We start from the raw sequence: 16,102 nt of genomic DNA on the forward strand, positions 1-16,102 counted from the left end.
ATTTCTTGGTGCATTCTTCATTAGGTCATGCTACATGTCGATGTACTAGCTGAACAGGGAGAGGGAGTGATGTCTCTGTCCTACATTCCTATGTCACTGGAGGGCTGGGGGCTGGCAGGTGTACAGCAGAGATGGCCCATGAGATCTCCAAGGTACAGGTACCATGGGGTCCTCCAGCCTAACTATCTGCACAGTGCTGACCTGGCCTCTGTCCACCAGCCCCAGCTCCTCCTGTTTTGGGAAGCTCTGTTGGAAAGGTCTTGTAAGGAGAGTGGGACAGGAGATGGGGGAAGGCCACTGACAGGCCCCTACCAGCCATGGCCTCTTCTGAGCATGTGGCTGGGCCCATCTCTGCTCTAGGTTCCTTGCCTAGAGGGAGACCAGCACTGTGCAAGCCAGGCCCGGTAGGAAGGTCCTCACAGGGCACCTCCCCTGAGTCAGAGGCAGAGTGAGGGAGAAAGGGAGACCAGCACTGTGCAAACCAGGCCCGGTAGGAAGGTCCTCACAGGGCACCTCTCCTGAGTCAGAGGCAGAGTGAGGAAGAAGGGAAACACAAAGCGAGTGGAGCAAAATGGGAAGGGGGGTGGAGGGAGAGAGAGAGAGAGAACGGGAAGGGCTCAGAGGAAAGGGGAAAGAGAATGAGACAGACAAAAATAGAGAGGGAGAGACAGAAACAAAGGAGAACAGAGACCATGAGAAGGGGACAGGAGGACACAGAGAGGTACAGTCGGAGACCATGAGAAACAGATAAACCTGGAGATGTAGGAGACAGGTCTGGCTACATACTCGCAGGGGCACGTACCCCACAGTACTTTCAGAATGGATGGGGGCCCTGGGCCTAGCAGGTGGTGCTGTTGGGTAAAGGACAGGCAGTGGTGCCCTTGACAGAACACTCAGGGGACAGCCGGGCCCTGTGGCCAGGCTGGGGAGCAGGCCCCATCTGCTCTCCTACTGGCTCCGAGCAGAATGACCCAGTCCCATGGGGGCTGCAAGGGCAGGCCCCTCACTTTCAGTCGGCCTCCCTGCAGCCTAAAGAGCACGTTTGCTCCCCCACCCCCTACCCAGGTCAGCAGATGCTGGAGGCCAGGAGGGCAGTGTCCCTCCTCCTACAGCCCAGCTCCCTTCCAACCACTTCGGACCAGAAGGGGGCACCCGAAGCGGCTTCTCCAGAACCCCACTGGCTGCAGCTGTGCCGCTGGCCCCTAGCACGGGAGGGGCTGGAGGGAGCCCATTCCCGGCATGTTTCTGGGTGGGTGTGTCTGCTGAGGCTCCAGGAGGAGCCCTCAACCTGCCCCAGGAATGCAGGCGGGTTTCCATGCCCGCCTCCTCCACTCCCTCGTTCTCTCAGCACCCAGAAGGCTGAGAGGAAGAAGAAGGCACCCTTTGGGGAAAAAGGAATTTTGTTCAGAGGGACGAGCCCAGCAGGAGGCATGAAATCCCCTCTCCCCCTCCCCACAAGCACAGCACAGGGCAAGTGCTTACATTTCCAGTCCCAGCCCAGGTAGGGTTGAAAAGCTGGATGGGGCGGGTGTGTGGTTCTGCAAGGGATCTGGGCTCCTTTCCTCAGGACTGGCTCAGTGCTGTCCCTTGTGGATCTCCCAAGCCCTGATTCTAGATGGGAGACCCTGAGAGCACACCACACCAGGTATTAGGACACTTCAGCAGAATATTTTGGGAGGGAATTTGCAAAAGCAATTATGGCTCTTATCCCGGAAATCCAGAGACCCTGACTTCCTATCCAAGCTCAGCCACCCACTTACTGGAAAATTCTGGACCGCTCACACCACCTCCCAGGACCCCTGGCTCTTCATCTGAATAGCAATTTAGTGCTGAGGATATCCCAGGGACTTTACCCCACATTCACAGGCAGAATCATCATCATTCCCCCCAGACAGAAGGGCAGAGGGAGCTGTGAGACTAGCTGGCAGCCCCAGCTTTTGAGGGTAAACATCAGGGACTGAGCCACCCTCCTGGGGGCCAGGCACAGAGCACACCCGAGCTTGACCATTCACAGAACTCAGCAATGGCCAAGGGCCAAACTGGGGGAGAAGACTGTCCAGAAGAGCTTTCCAGGCCTTTGGCTGTGGGAGGAGTGGCTGGCCAGCTCAGTACTGTCTAGGAGAAGAGCACATCCCAAAAGCCCAGCCAAATGCGACAGGGAAGGTGCTTCCTGCCAACCACAAAGGAGGGCTTAGGAGCGCTGAAGCCTGTGTAGGGATGACAATAGAGGCCCGGGTCTGGGGAAATAGAGCTCCTCAGTGCCAGTGCTGGTGGCTAAGCCAGAGAGGTGACTGCCAGGCTGGGCCTGTCACCAGGACAGATGGGGTTGGCAGGGTATGGGTTGGTATAGTTTGGGCAGCACCAAGACAGAGGAGGGAATGCTCCTGGAACCTAGCCCTCACCCCCTGGGCTCAGTGCCTCCCATGTCCAATACAACAGGACATCTTGGTGTCACAGTCTCTGAGAGCAGGCGGGAGAGGGGAGCAAACCTGGGCTCCAAAGAGGAAGTGACCATGTTGGTCTCGCCCACCCTCCCACTCCACCACCTCTTTGAGGTGTACCTGGGCCTCAGCCAGCATGACATCCTGGATGATGGGTTGGCCTCGGGGCTGACCATTCTCTAGCCGCACATAGGTGACCTGGTAGCCACGGATCTGGCCATGCTGCTTGCTGGGGACGGGCAGCTTCCAGGAGACGTGCACGGCAGTGGAGTTCACCGGTTCCACCTCAACCTTCCGCGGTGGCCCACTGGGCACTGGGGACCAGGGAGACAAGGAAGTCAGACCTGGTGGTATGGGTTCTGGCTCGGGTGGGCACAGCACACTACAGGGCCTTGCCTGCCACCCCACTGCCCCAGGAGAGGCCCTGATGTAGCTTCCTTAGCCTGCCTGTCTCTGGAGAGGAACATGGAGGGCTCCCTCTGCCTTGCAGCAGGGAGAGCCCAGGACCCTGTGACCCTCTCTGGCTCAGAGCTACCTTACTTGGTGGGGAGGGGAGAGGCCTTTGATGACGCAAAAGTCAGCACAACCTGTCCTATCTCCTCCTGGGGCCCCATATCATGCCAATGTCCAGCCCACGCAGCATCTCGCTGATTCTGCTTTGAGTCTCTTGTATCAATCTTCTCAGTCCTGACCTTTCAAATCTTAGGAGGGTTACTTGTTCTATCTTAGCCTCTTAAGGCTCTGGCTGCCTTGGGAATAGTCTCAGAGGCTGGGATTTAGGCACAGGTTATCCCATAAGCTACATTCCCCCAGCCTGGGCCATTCAGCCTGTACCAGGAAGAGGAGTCCTGTGGGCTGTGAGAGGCCCTGGGTTACGAGGTGGGTAGTGTCCAGGCAGAAGTCCTCCCCTCCCCGCCCTGCCCCTTGGTGCCGCTGCCTACCGTCCTCGTTGGTGCGCACCAGCACCGGGCTGCTCTCGGGGCCGGGGCCCACGTCCGTGTGCGCCCGCACCCACACCCGGTACTCCGTCCACTTCTCCAGGCCCACCAGGTCCCAGCTGGAGTGCTCGCGGCTGATGCCATTCACCACCTGCCGCCGGCGGTCCTCGCCGTCCACCGCCTCGTAGGCCACCGAGTACTGGGTGATAACGCCGTTGCGGCTGTCAGCCGGCGGTGGGACCCAACTTACCCGGACTGTGGTGGAGCCCGTGCTCACACAGGTCACCTTCTGGGGAGGGGCGGAGGGGGCTGGGGAAGACAAATGAGGGGAAGCAGGCAGATGGAGGCAGGGATTACAGGCACGGTAACAAGTCACAGAGGAGGGGAACTCACCCAAGCAGGTCATTCCCCGAGTGTGCAATGCTTATCCCAGGGCCCCCCATGCAGGCTACAGCCACTGCTGCCAGACAGCCTGGCTACCTCTAACCACAGGCACGCGCGTGCCCATTCTCTCTCACTCATATACACACACACACTCACACACACAGTGTCTTCCACATATACATATGGTGTCTCTCACACATATGGGGCTCTAACACAGTGTCTTACACACATATGCTATCTCGCCCAAAACACATATGGATTCAGACACACAAACACCCGGCCACGTCACCCCCACCTGCACCCCCACACACAACCACATATAGAAAACCTCTTCAGATGCTATTCCCTTCTGAGGACAGTGGCCCCAATGGCTCCTCTGGTGCAAGGAGGCCCTGGCCTGTGCCTGCCTGGACAGGGTGTCTGTGCCAGAGCCACAGGTGAGCAGAGGCCAGGCATGAAGGAGGCCAATGGCCCCTAGCGTAGCCTGGAGAAAAAGCACCTGACAGAGGTGCTCTCTGGGTTCCTTGGGGGTTAGAAGGCAGCTCTGTACCTTCCCAGTTCCCTGTGACATTTCCAGACCCTATTCTCACAGGGTCTGAGGCTTCCTCACCATTTCAAGTGCTGCCACCATCTGCTGCCCAGGTGACTTCAGCAGCCCCTTCACCACACTGGCACCAGAGCCCTACCTCTCCAAGGCTTTCTCCTTGCCAACACTGAGGTGCTTGTGCCCTGTATATTGCACTGACTCTACCAGGAAGAGCCCTACCCCCCCCTCCCCAAACCGTGGCCTCCAACATCTCCTCGCAGACCTTGCTTCTTATCCCAGTCCAGTTGCTCAAGGCCCCCAGCAAGGTATGTGCGCTTTACCCCTGGGGACCTCCGTCCTTACTGCCCTCAGTACTCAGCCTAGACCAGGCATGGCCAGCATACGGCCTGCGGGCCGGATGAGTTTGTGTGGCCCGCGATTAAATTTTTAATATTCTCTGCACAACGCACCGTGGAAATGAAATAAGTAGTACTTTCAAATCGTTATACATAAACTACAATATTTAACCATTGTACAACAATGAAAGTTAAAATCTCAGCTACTCAGAAGCGGAAGCGTCTATGATTATTGGAAATCGAGATATTCAAGAAGACAGTGATACGCAGGAAAGAATTCCGCGTGTGATTAATCTAGGGTTAACTTCCAATAACTGGTCGAATGGATTTGCGATACTTCTCTATTTTAAAAAAAAATTCCATTATAAAGATTTTTTTTGTTAATTTGTTGTACTAAATTACTTACATTTATTCATAAACAAATTACATAATAAAATTTTGTTTACTTAAATGAATCATTTTTGTATTTAACATTTTTTAATTTTAATATTTCATCTGGCCCGTGAAAAAAGTTTTCTTTCTAACCTGGCCCAGGGGCAAAAACTGTTGGCCACGCCTGGCCTAGACACTGAAGTCCTGTATCGGACCAATATCCTGAACTCCCTCACCTCCTCTTCGTCCCATGCTGCTGCCCGGGCCACGCTGAGCTCTGAATGAATCCAACTCTCCACCTTCTCTAAGGCGGCACCGGAGTGGTAGAAAACACCGCCTGCCCAGTCAGGGTGGCATCCTCTGAACACATGCCCACGGCCTCACCTGGGCCCTCCACACTGTCTGCCACAGTCTGTTCTCTCCCTATTTCACTCTGCCACGTGACACAGAAAAGTTTCGACTTTCTCTGTCCTCCTCAAACCTCCGGCTACCATCACCACCCTGTCTACTACTTTGCAGAGAAAGTCAAAGCTTCCCAAAAGCAGCTCTCTCCATCTCTTGCTACCAAACCCACCAATGGACTTGCATTTGCACTGATTCTCTCCTTTCTTCCCCCAGAATGGAGACCTATACTCTTCTGTCCACGGCCAATCATCCCATCACTCATGCTCTGCCCCCTTCCCTTCTTCCTTGCCTCCCAGTATCTTTCTTTTCCATATTTCCTACTTCTCTTTATCCATTCCTTCCCAGTAACATTTAGATATGCTCATGATTTTCCCATCTGAAAAGACAAATCCCATCCTCAGCCCTATGTTCCCTCGGCTACAGTGACCCCTCCCTCCGAACTAAACATCCGACATCTGAGCTTTCCATCTCTGCTTTCTTGCCTCCCATCATGCCTCATGAAATCCAAGCAGCTTCAGTCCTTCACGACACCAAGACTCTTGTCCAGACCCATTCCTCCTTGTCTGGACTCTAGCAGACCCTCTGCGTTCCTCTGGCCCTGACCCCTCAGCAGCAACACCTGCTCTGCTTCTTGAAACGTTTCTTCCAAACTCCAACACCCCTTTCCGGGACCTCCTCCCATCTCCAGCCCAGGCTCCGGGTTCCGGCAGCCTGCCAAGCATCACCATGTGGATGGAGAACAGCATCTTGAGCTTGGGTGTCGGCTTCTGTCCCATTTCCTACCCTCAGGAGAGCTGCCACCCACCTCCCAGGTCTATGCATCAGAAACACCGGATTCGCCTGACGTGTCCTTTTCCCTCAGCCCCCACACATCATCCATCACCATGGCCCAGCCAGTCGGCATCCCAGACAGCTCTCCATTCACCACCACCGCCTCATCTGAGCTGCTGTCTTTTGCCCAGACTGCCGCACAGCCTCCTCACTGGTCTCCGGCATCCTGTTGGGCAGCCTCACACATTCGCATACAGCGGCCAGTCAGTCCTCCCACCTGTCCTGTTTCCCTGCTCCAGCCACACTGGCCTGCTGCTCGCTCCTGACCACCACAAAGCACCTTCCTCCTTCAGGGCCTTGGCACCTGCTAATGCCCTGGCTGAGGCCTCTGTTTCCCCAGGAAGCCCTCCGAGATTCCTCAGACCAGAAGAGGTTCCAATTCCATCATCTCTCCTCTGTTTGTCTCCTCCACAGCACTTTAGACAAATGTAATTAAAAGCTCATTTGGATAATTGCAGGTTTAACGGCTGTCTGCCCCACTAGACTAGGATTCCCACAGGCAGAGGCTATGCCAGGGTCGTGCTGCCAGCCCTCCACTGTTCACGGGGCCTGGCACCCAGCAGGGGTGCAAGAGGTGCTTGTGGAATGAACTCACGAACATCAGGTCGCACGTGGCTCCCTGACATCCCTGGCACACTCACACAGTCGCTGGGACATGGACAGCCTCATAGACGCTGCTGTTCTTTAAGGTCATCACACGTGCTTCCTGTTTCAATGCCACGATCCCTTCCAGCCACATACCCATAGCACTGTTATCACAAAGGGCCTCAAGGACAGTGGTCTGCTGTGGCCACGTGACCAGACAGCCAGGGTCTCATGGCCTGTCATCGGGAGAGCGTCAAGAGACCCACAGACAGGGTCATGGGTCAGGTACCCAGAGATAACACACACTGGGTTCCCAATTCTAAGAAGAGCTTTATAGACCCGATCATAGGGGCACAGAGACTGACGCGCACGCACAGGAGCTGCTCGGTCAGGTGGTCGGACACGGTGACAGAGCTCACAGCACCACTCTTGTACATGCAGAACAGTAATTCACAACACCACAAAGTTACCACACAAATGGCCCCGCATATGGTCCCACACACAGATGGCCACATGATCCTGGAGTGATACACAGACATGCTCAGTCACATGGTCTCGTTCTCACAGGTATACCCTGTGTGCAAACAGCTTAATGTGATTGAATGGCTCATACACACTCATGGTGGGGGGCATGAGGGAGGGAGCACAGGTGATGGGGAGATGAGATGTGGGCACATGGGCAGGGAGATGGCTGCCAGAGCAGGTCTGGGGATAGCGAATGTGGTGGTCCCACCGCTGAGGATGGCTTAGTCAGCTAGTGCGACCAGCGCAGAGGAGGGTGGAGGAAGGAGATGAGTCAGACACAGAACTTACCTGGGTGGGTTGAGGGGGTGTGGTGGGGACAGAAGCCAGGCAGGGAGCAGTGAGTGCAGGAGCCGCCTGGCGCAGACTAGAGGGCACTTACCTGTCCCTCTCTATGGGTCCAGACCTGGAGCCCAGATCAGAGTCTAGTCCAGGACCCAGCAGACCTGACCACCTGCCTGGTCGAGGGGTCGGGGTGTGTGTGTGTGTGTGTGTGTGTCCGTGTCGCAGCCCAGCTATAGCACGCAGTAGTCTCAGGAGACACTTACTGGACTGTGCCGTGCGGGCCTCAATGGTGGGGGTGAAGACGCCCACCCCCAGCTCAGAGCGGGCGGCCAGCTGGAAGTGGTACAGCGTGTCGGGCTTCAAGTCCTCTAGGGTGTAGGAGGAGGTAGGATCGAAGGTCACCTTGTGCTGGAAGAGCAGGGAGCACTCACTGACTGCTCCGACCTCAAAGGTCGCTCAGAGGCTGTTCCCTGACACAGGGAACAGCTGACCGCCCTGGAGCCACTGTGGCTTCAGGGCTGGCTCCACGCCACATGGCCACACGGGGGACACGTGGGCACAGGAACTCCCGGGACACATAGCCCCAGGAGAACTTGAGAGTTCTGCCAGTGTCACATGAACCACAACCACAGAGCCTGGGAGACTCAATGACAGACCTAGTGACTTTGCCCCCAGCACACGGTGACAAAGAGAATCATAAAGGCTGCACAAGCAACAGAGCCTCAAGGAGAACCCCAGGGGCCACAGAAATCCAGAAAGGCTGACCTGGGTAAGCCCACCACAGACCCTTAGGAACTAGAAGCCCTCCTCCCTCCTCCTGTCCTTGCTGGGCACTCACCTGCTGGCCTTCATCCTCTGCTGCCCAGTATACCAGCTCATACTTGACGATCCGCTCCTGTGGGGGCAGCAGCCACGAGAGCTGAATCCTGGTGTCGGACTCCGCCTCGGCCTGGAAGTCCGCGGGCTGGGCAGGCACTGCAACACCCCATGCCAGGTGCTGTCAGCCCCACCGAGCCCCTCCAGGGCAGGTGCACCCAGGGGAAGGGGGCAGCGGAAGGCAGATCTTTACTCCCACACCCTTAGTCTGCAAGTGACCGCCTATGTGTGAAACACAGGCCCTCCTCCTACCCAAACCTCCGAGTGGACAGCCTGAGGAAGGAGGCCCGCCCCAGCCTCGCCCACCCCAGCTCTGCCTGGGCTGTCCGGTCAGACGCTGCCCGCACCTACCTCCTTGCTGTGTCTTGACCTGGATGGTGGGGCTGGGGGGGCCATCGCCCACAGCAGTGAAGGCCAGCACGCGTAGGCTGTAGGTGATGCCGGGCAGCAGGCTGCCCACGGTGGTGAGGAGTCCCGCGTCTGTGTTGTGCTTATGCCAGGCACTCAGGGGGCGGCGGGAGTCGGGAGTATAGTAGACACGGTAGCCCCGTACTAAGCCATTGGGCTCCTCGGGTGGCTCCCACTGCACCAGCATGGTGCTGGCGCTCAGCATGCGGGCCTGTACGCGGCGTGGTGGGCTGGAAGGCGCCTGCTCCCCCGTGCGTGCCTGCACCACCTCACTGGGTGGCCCTCGCCCGATGCTGTTCACCGCCAGCACACGGAAGGCATACTCTGAAAAAGGGCTGAGGCCGCCAATGCTGTAGCGAGTAGTGGCCACACCATCCACTTCCTGGAAGGGGCCCTCCGTGCCCGATGCACGGTACTGAATGCCATAGTAGGACACAGGCTCTGAGTTCCCAGAGTCCCAGGTCAGGGTGACACTGGTAGCAGTCGTCTCTGTCACCACCAGGTCAATTGGAGGCTTCGGCAAAGCTGGGGACAAAATGGGAGGCTAAGGGGTGCCTGAGGTCATGAGCCCAGGAGGCAACCCTGCCCTTGGGGTCATTTAACCAGAGAATGGTTGATCCCCACAGCCCACCTTGAAGAATGGCCTAAAAAGTCTGTGGTGATGCCTGTCTGAGGGGACCTAGTGGGGGATGGAGTTTTTCAGTGTCCCCAGGGGCCTTGGGTCATCTAGTGTTGATCCACACGTCACTTCTGGGATTCCCTGAATCCTCGTATCAGCCCCTGTGACTCATCTAACAATCAGACCCAGACATGACGCTGCCTGCCCAGGTCCCATGCAGATGGGAGACACACAGGCTGGGGGGTAGAGACCTGCTTCTGCAGCTTGTCTTGGTTCACCTGTTGGCACATATGTGTAATAGGGGCTAGGTAAGGGGAAGATATTTCTCCAGGAAACGGTTCTGGATATTAGAAAAAGTGATGAAACCACTGGCCCCACAGACCCAGGCAGTAGTTTGGCTGAAATTAAAGGTTGAGAAGTCCCAGGTCCACAGTCAAGATTCAACAAATAATTATTGAGTATCAGGCACTGCACTAGGCCAAGGACATATGTCACACAAACAGGTTCCTGTTCTCATGGGGTTTAAATTCCAGGGTGAGGCCCTGGATGATTTGCACAGCAGACAGAGCATCAGTGTGGCATATGGACATCCTGGGTACACATGAGAGGCAGAGGCGACTATCTGCTTCTCTCCCCCTTCTCCTCTTCCCTTCCTGCAGCCAGTGGCTCTATTGGTTGGAGCATTGGCCCCAGGCACTGAGGATAGCTCATTTGGTCTGAGTATCATCCCCAGGTGCTAAAAATAGCACTGTTGATTCAAGCATTGGCCCCAGACAACAGGGGTTGCCAGGTGTATTCTGTTAAAGGTGCATGTGAGCGTCTGTCTTCCTAGCTCCTCTCCTCTCACTTGAAAAAAATTTCCAGTGTAAGAGAGAAGTAATCAATACATCGGTAATGATTCTGGTATGGGCAAGGACAGCAGAAAGCAGGGTACCAAATGGGCAAAAATTCAGAGAATCTCTTTAGATGGGGTGATCAGGGAAGGTGTCACAGAGCTAAGATCCAGAGAGTGAGATGAAGCCAGCAATGGCCAGAGCTAGGTGAGGAGCCTGGAGCATAAGCATGGGATGCATAGCAGTAAGGATCCTATCCCAAAAGCCACTGGCAGACACTGGAAGGCTTTCTCCCTTTCTTTAAATGAAGTGACACAATCCTGCTTTACATGTTAAAAAAAGACCACTCAAGTTGCAGAATGGAGAAGGACGGAGATCAGAACGGGCAGCGTGGAAGCAGGGACCCCAGGGGAGTCTGCTATATATTCAATATATGTATGCCTGTCCCAGGGCTCTAGGGAGCCCACATTCCCCTGGCTCCTATTTATCCTATTTCACATCCTCCTTGGCGGGAAGCTGGGAAACCCCAGGGCCTGGTGATATGTAGTAGTTAGAGAGGCGTGCTGTGGAATCAGACCCCCCAGGGTTCAAGTCCCTGCTCCATTATTACTTCTGTGTGACCCTGAATCTCAGTTCCTTCACTTGTAAAAGGGGGATGATGAGAGTACCTACTTCCCAGGGTGAAACTGAGAATGAATAATGTAATCTGTGCTTCCCAGAGGGCGTCTTCTCCCAGGACTCAGTACCTGTCGGCTATTATTATTAAGACTATTAATGACAGAAATCCCTGCCTCCATCACAGAGGGCCAGGAGGACCCCAGAGCCGATGTACCCAAGAGAGAACAATGACCCAGCCCAGCCCACAGCAGTCATACATGCTGGGACTCCTGCTGCATTCCACGACAAGGCATGCCCACGGCACTCACCTTTCACTGTGACCTGGGCTGTGGCCTCAATCATACCCAGTGAGGAGATGGCCACACAGGTGTAGTTGGCGGAACGCATGACGTTGCTGAGCTCCAGCACGTTGCGGCCAACCGGCATCTCGTCCTCCTTGGTGAGTTCTTCAGCCCCCATCATCCACTTCACGTAGGGCATGGGTGCGCCCACCGCGACACACGTCAGGTTCACGCTGCCACCTGGCATCACCTCCTGGCTAGTGGGAGGGATGGAGAAACGCGGAGCCACGCGGCGCACTGCAGGAGGAGGGAGAGAGGCACTCACAGGCTGGGCCACAGACACCGGAGGACGGAAGGGCAGGGGCCCCTCATCCAGGAAGCCCCTCTTGTCAGAGCCAAAGCCACCTCAGAGACAGGAGGGGCAGAGTCCCTGGGCCCTGGCTCACCATCTCCCACCCCACGTTCAGGCTAGAAAGAGCCTCTATACTCAGGGACTGGAACACGAGAGATTCTATCACAAAGCTCCCACTTTAGAGCCTAGGAAACCGAGGCCCAGAAAAGTCCCATCTGTCCAGGGTCGTCCAGGGGCTCAGTACAAAGGCCAGGCCTACTCAGGGCCACAATCCAGGTCACCCTCCAGTGCCCACCTCTATCTCCTCCTGACCCCCTCCCCACAAGGGTATCCAGAAGGGCTGGTTGGGGCACTAGTGAGAGAAGTCCAGGCGCCCTGGGTGGAGGGCCCTTGGAGATGGCTGAAGCAGAGCCGAGTGTCCATCTGGAAGTGACAGCCACCTCCTCTGGAGTCACTTCCTCCACCTCCAGGCCCAAGGGGAAGAGATGAGAGCGGTAGCATGCCCACCTGCAGGGACTCAGCCATGCTCAAGGCACAGCCTTGGAACCCCAGAGAAGGGGCTGCCCTCAGAGGGACTGGGCGGGGGCAAGAGGTCGGGGTGAGCCAGGGACGTGGTCCACGGGCAGGATGGGCATGACGATGGCAGTAACATGATGAGGGCGCCGAGCACACGGCTTTCCACGCCAATGAACAAGGATCTCAAGGGGGAGGGTGGCTGTGTCTGGCCACAACCTCCAGCCTTGGGTTCCCCAGATCAGAAGCTGTTCTGAGCTTCTCAGTCCAAGGTGCAGCCCAGTGACACCCCCCAAAAGATGCAAGCTTGGCAGAGACATTCGAAACATGCAGAGAGAGGGAAACCAGGCAAGACCTAGCCATGGGCAGGCATGCTTGGCATGCAGACGGGTCATGCAGCTGGTAGGCAGAGGCTGGGGTGAGTCTCTCATGGGCACCCCTGCAGACAGGGCCGGAGCAGGCAGCAAGGCTAAGTGACCAGAGGGCATCACTGAGAGTATGGGTCTCAGAGGACCCTTGCGAGGAACCCAGGCATGCAAAAGACCATGGTGCCCCACAAGAAGCTCCTCTCCTATGGGTTGCAGGCTTTGCTGCTTGCACAACCTAAAACCACTGAGTCAGAGCTGCAAGCCAATGCAGAGACTACCTGGTGCAACCTCTAACCTCTACACAGGGGTCAAGCTACAGCCCAGAGACCAGGCATCCAGCAAATCACCAGGTCCTGGTAATGCACTGTCTTAAAATATCTTTCAAACCCACAGGCAACTGGCACCACCAAAGTCTAAGCCACCATCATCTTTCTCTGGATGGCCGCATCAGGTTCCTCACTGTTCCTCCCGTCTTGTCCACCAGACCTGCTCCCATGACTGGACCTCCACAAACAGCTGGCACAAATCTGCTCACAACACTTTCCAGTTAAAAAACTCCTGCATGGTCCCCCAATCACTCCTCGGCCTAGACTATAGGAACCTACCTTCTCCAGTCCCTGCTTCAATTCCATCTACACCACCTCACTCTGAGGTCTCCAGGTAGAACCGAACATGGCCAGTCCTGAGTGGGCCAGGCATGGCCAGTGTCACGGGCCTGGCCATTTCCCTCTGTGTCCCCCAGGCTCACTGGGGTCTCAACATGTCTTGTACACATGTAGCATTCTACCTTCTGGAGCTGGCATTCTCATTTCCCTTAGGGGAGCCACCCCATTCCTGCTAAGTGGGGCGTGTAACCCAGACCTGGCTAACAAGATACAGCCTTTAGACTTTGGCAACAATGATTACAACAGCGATCTCTCTACTATGGTGGCTACGTTTAGATGGACTGTGGCCCACCCTTCACAACATGAGAGGACCTGCTTGTGGACAAAGCAGTCAACTAACTGAGAGGAGCAGAGCTAAGAGATAAAGACAAATGCCTCCTCAAACTGTTTAAATATCTGGATGCAGCCCTGCCTGGCACCAAATCTACTACATTTTTCAGTTCGGTAAGACAAGAGTTTCCTTGTTTTGATTAAACTGATATAAGTGGGTTTCTGTCATTTGTCCTAAAGCTGGGAGTCTACACTGGATGAAAATAGCATGTCACAGGTAGAGCAGTCTGTGTGGCAGAGAACAGGTGGACCCCGGATCATGGCTGGCAAGAGAAAGCCACAACAAAGAGCCCCGTCTGAGCCTGCCCTGCAACTGACACAAGGGTGAGGTCAGGAGGCAGAGAAAGAAGCATCACCCAGTCTGGTGGTGTAGGCACCCCCTGGCCTCTGGAGCCAGGCCGGAGGGGTGGGCCAGCAGAGCAGAGACACAGGCAGGTCTGCCTGCAGCCCAGGCCCTGGTCTGCTGAAGGCCCAGGGTCCAGCCCAGCCCAGGGTCCAGCACAAAGGTACAGGGTAGCAGCCTTAACTGACCAAGTATGTCCTCTGCTCTCAGCCACCCGCTGCCCCATCTCCTGCTCCTTCATGGCATTTCAGGGAACGGAAACCACTCTTGAGCACTTACTAAGTGCTAAGGGTTTCCATGGCTATCGCCTAATCACAGACAAGTGAAGTACCTTAAGACTGATCCTTTAACTGAAATGCCCGAGTCTATCCATGTACTACAAGTAGGTCTGTCTGATGCAAATAGGGCAGAAAAAAAGAGACCCAGGAGACTCCAAAGAGAAGCTTCTTGGTTTCTGAGTTAGTCAAGGCTGGCAGCAGATCCTCTCCCAGTGGTGTATGGATGGGATGTGGAGAGCCTGTGTCAGGTGAGGGGTCTCAGCTGCAAGCCTGACCCCAGTCAGTGGCGGAGTCTTGGGGTCTAGTTGGGTCACTGAACATAAGAACAAAGAGCCCAGGAAAAGGAAGTATGTCTTTGCTCAATAAACCCTGGGCTCCAACCTAAGCAGTGTAGAAAGTTGACTAGACTTTTCACCCCAAATAGTCCCTGGAGGACAAGGTCTTCTGTTCCACTGTCAGCAATGGGAAGCACTATAGAAATTAACACTGAGAACAGTTTTTTTATTTTCCCCCTCCAACAGGCAGGTGCAAGGGAGGACTCCAGGGACCAAGGATAAGAGGTGACCCTCAGGGTCATCCCTAGTACCAGGTAAGGGCTTCTACCTGAGAGACTCCTGGGTGTGTGACCTGTGGCGCTTTCACAAGGACACTGGGCTCCGGCTGCATGGCAGGAGAGGCGAGAGACAGCCTCCTGGGACCACAGCGCCTGGGGGCCCGCGCCTCCTGGACCTGCCCGGACAGCCATCCCCATTCCAACAGCCACGAAGCTGGCGCCTCACCACAGTCACTGTCATTCCTCCTGCTGTCACAGATACAAGGTCTCTAAAAAGAACAAGACTCACCCTGGACTCAGCCTATTGACAGAAGCAACAGCAGGGAAGGAAAAACCAGAGCCGGGGAAAAATGCACTTAGGGTCTAATCTTGAGCTCCAATAATGCCAGTCTCTCACCGTTCCCTGTGCATCCCGAGTGCTGACATTTTACAGACAATTTCCAAAACAGGGCCCTGCCATTTCTGGATTATATTTCAGCTGTAAGTTTTAAGTCTAATTATTTGCGCTGACAACCCCTATAATAGGGCGGCGCGGCGCCTGCAGGCACCGGCGTTGGGTGAGTGACAGACTAATCGCAGGGGGAGGCGGCCCCGCAATCTGCATTTACTTGTGGAAATTTCTCTGATGAAAATAACACAACATTAAGGAGGGGATAAGGGGCAGGATCCACTGTATCAAGATAAAATAACTCTTTAATAAATAACCTTGTGGCTGCCGCAGAGCAGTAATTAAATGCCAGCGCACTCGGCACACAGTTTTAAGCAAAGCTAGAAAAATGTAAGATGTAATTATCAGCGCCAAACAAATTACCAGCCCAGCAAATCCCCCCGGAATATTTAGAAACTCATTTCTGCTTTCCCGTTAAATATTTGTGCGTGTGCTTATTTTTGGCGGGACCCCTGCGGGGGCAGGGCAGGGGCAAGGGACCAGGGGTGGCAGGTGTAGGGGGAGGCAGCCGCAAGCTGGGCTGTCTCTGCTGATGGCTGTGTTCTGACGGCCCAGGCAGATCCGCCCGGTCAGCGAAATGGTGTAACCGAAATGCCCCAGAGCTCAGGAGTGCATATGGCTGGATGCTCAGGGCTGATATCTGAGCTGAGGCCGCAGCCCTCCTCCCAACTGGCTCCCTCTCCCTCATGGAGGAAACTCAAGCCACAGAAACGATACAGAGGGGACCAAGTAGCCCAGCTCAGCTCCCTGGGGCTCAGCCCAAAGCCCTGTGGACACGTGAGCCTCCTCCTTGGACCACTCAGAACAGGGGGACACAGAAAGAACTGCAAGCCCCTGCAGGTGGGCTGAGAACAGAGCCCCATGTAAGCATGTTCTGGAATGGGCTGGAGTGGAGTCTCAGGGAAGCCCTTTCCAACCTGTGGCTGGGCTGGGGCCTCCTCAGAGCTCCCAAGTGGGCCTCACTAAGTTATA

The 16,102-nt window shown here is 55.6% G+C and overlaps 1 protein-coding gene across 2 annotated transcripts in view; it reads right to left on the minus strand.

Moving 5' to 3' along the window:
- PTPRF (protein tyrosine phosphatase receptor type F) overlaps positions 1–16,102 on the minus strand; it is an 87,071-nt gene that overhangs the window by 20,581 nt on the left and 50,388 nt on the right. For both annotated transcript variants that reach the window (XM_066269421.1, XM_066269420.1), the window contains exons 8-13: positions 11,308–11,577; positions 8,873–9,454; positions 8,484–8,620; positions 7,909–8,053; positions 3,383–3,688; positions 2,562–2,755 (exon numbers count right to left, since the gene is read on the minus strand). In XM_066269421.1, coding sequence (XP_066125518.1) covers positions 2,562–2,755; positions 3,383–3,688; positions 7,909–8,053; positions 8,484–8,620; positions 8,873–9,454; positions 11,308–11,577 — 1,634 coding nt within the window. The remainder of the gene's footprint in view (positions 1–2,561; positions 2,756–3,382; positions 3,689–7,908; positions 8,054–8,483; positions 8,621–8,872; positions 9,455–11,307; positions 11,578–16,102) is intronic.

The sequence above is a fragment of the Saccopteryx bilineata genome, chromosome 3 (genome assembly GCF_036850765.1).
Source record: "Saccopteryx bilineata isolate mSacBil1 chromosome 3, mSacBil1_pri_phased_curated, whole genome shotgun sequence".
NCBI lineage: Eukaryota > Metazoa > Chordata > Mammalia > Chiroptera > Emballonuridae > Saccopteryx > Saccopteryx bilineata.